Genomic DNA, 1,337 nt, shown 5'->3' with positions numbered 1-1,337 from the left:
TAAACGGGATGCCAGTTACTCTACCAAAGTCCTACAGCGGCAACGGCCTGACCTTGGAAAGAGTTGGCATATTTGTTGCACTCTCTTCTCGACTAGGAATCACCTTGCTTTGGGATGGAGGTTAGGCAGCTTCCTAACCCGATTTTTTTATTTACATCAGAAAATCAAAATATTTTCATTTGAAGCATTTCTTTTTTTACTGATTTTGTGTTTTTACATAGGTATGCGTGTGTATTTGCGCTTGGCCCCCCACCTGCAGGGTCAGGTTGGAGGACTGTGTGGTAACTTCGATGGAGACACAGAGAATGACTTCACTACACGGCAAGGAATCGTCGAATCGACGCCTGAGCTCTTCGGAAATTCCTGGAAGGTCAGTCCTTCTTGCCCTGATGTGGAAAACCAGGACCTCAGAGATCCCTGTGCTGTAAGTTCGACATGGAAATCTATGTATAACCATCCCTCTAGTCCCACAGATCAGTACTGGTTATCGGTGTGCTCAAAACTTTGCCTTTTTAGCGCAACCCCCACAGACTGACGTGGGCCAGGAAAAGGTGTGCTGTCTTAACTCAGGAGCTGTTTTCAAGATGCCACCCAGAGGTGTCTTTCCAGCAGTATTACGACTGGTGTGTCTTTGATGCATGTGGGTGAGTGACATCACTAATTTTAGCATTAGTTTTTTTATCTTAGCAAGTTTAGCAGTTTAGCACTTTTGTCCTGGCAGTTGGCTTCAATATCCAGTCTAAGGTATCTCTGCATGGAGTTTTCATTTTCCTCCTCTACATGTGTTAACTATCAGCAGCATCTATCGATCATTCTTATTTTGTTCATCAAATTAAAGGAATAAAATGATAAAAGAAAGTGGTTTCCCCCCCCCCAAAAAAAATAATAATAAAATCATGCAGAAAAAGCAAGGATATATGGAGTTAAATTGGTCTCATATACTAGAGGTCTTGGTCTAATAAACCAAACAAAAAATAATCTCAATAGGTAGACAAACATTGGACTCGGAGGAGTAATGGTGTGGACTGTCACTCGGATTTCCGATGGGAACGGATCATGTGGAGGTTTTCCCCTGCTCAGTGTGAACTCTGCTTTTCCTTCCAGGAGGAGAAGGTCCAGGTATTCCAGTTAAACAGGAAGTCTTCCTGCCGAAGAAACAAAGACAAAAGAACATAAGTCTCAGAGAAACACCTCTTGGGTCAGACTCAGCTAATCTCAGCTTTGCTAGAGTACCCAAAGCTGGCAAACACTCTGGCGTCGAGGTAGTGACAGTCCACTGCTCAAATACTCCTCCAGATAATGATCCAATGAGCCGCAGGTGTGCAGGGAGGCCCAAC

General features: G+C 43.8%; 1 protein-coding gene across 1 annotated transcript; it reads left to right on the top strand.

Annotated features, from left to right (window-relative positions):
• LOC107081075 (SCO-spondin-like) lies at positions 1-644 on the top strand (the record flags this gene model as incomplete). Its single annotated transcript, XM_015369292.1, has 3 exons — positions 1-120; positions 222-424; positions 517-644. Coding segments are annotated over exons 1-3 (443 nt in total), but the record flags the coding sequence as incomplete, so codon positions are not given.
• Positions 645-1,337: the final 693 nt, after the last annotated feature.

The sequence above is a fragment of the Cyprinodon variegatus genome, unplaced genomic scaffold, assembly GCF_000732505.1.
Source record: "Cyprinodon variegatus isolate N-32 unplaced genomic scaffold, C_variegatus-1.0 Scaffold2855, whole genome shotgun sequence".
Taxonomy (NCBI): Eukaryota; Metazoa; Chordata; class Actinopteri; order Cyprinodontiformes; family Cyprinodontidae; genus Cyprinodon; species Cyprinodon variegatus.
This window is presented reverse-complemented; position numbering and strand designations above follow the sequence as displayed.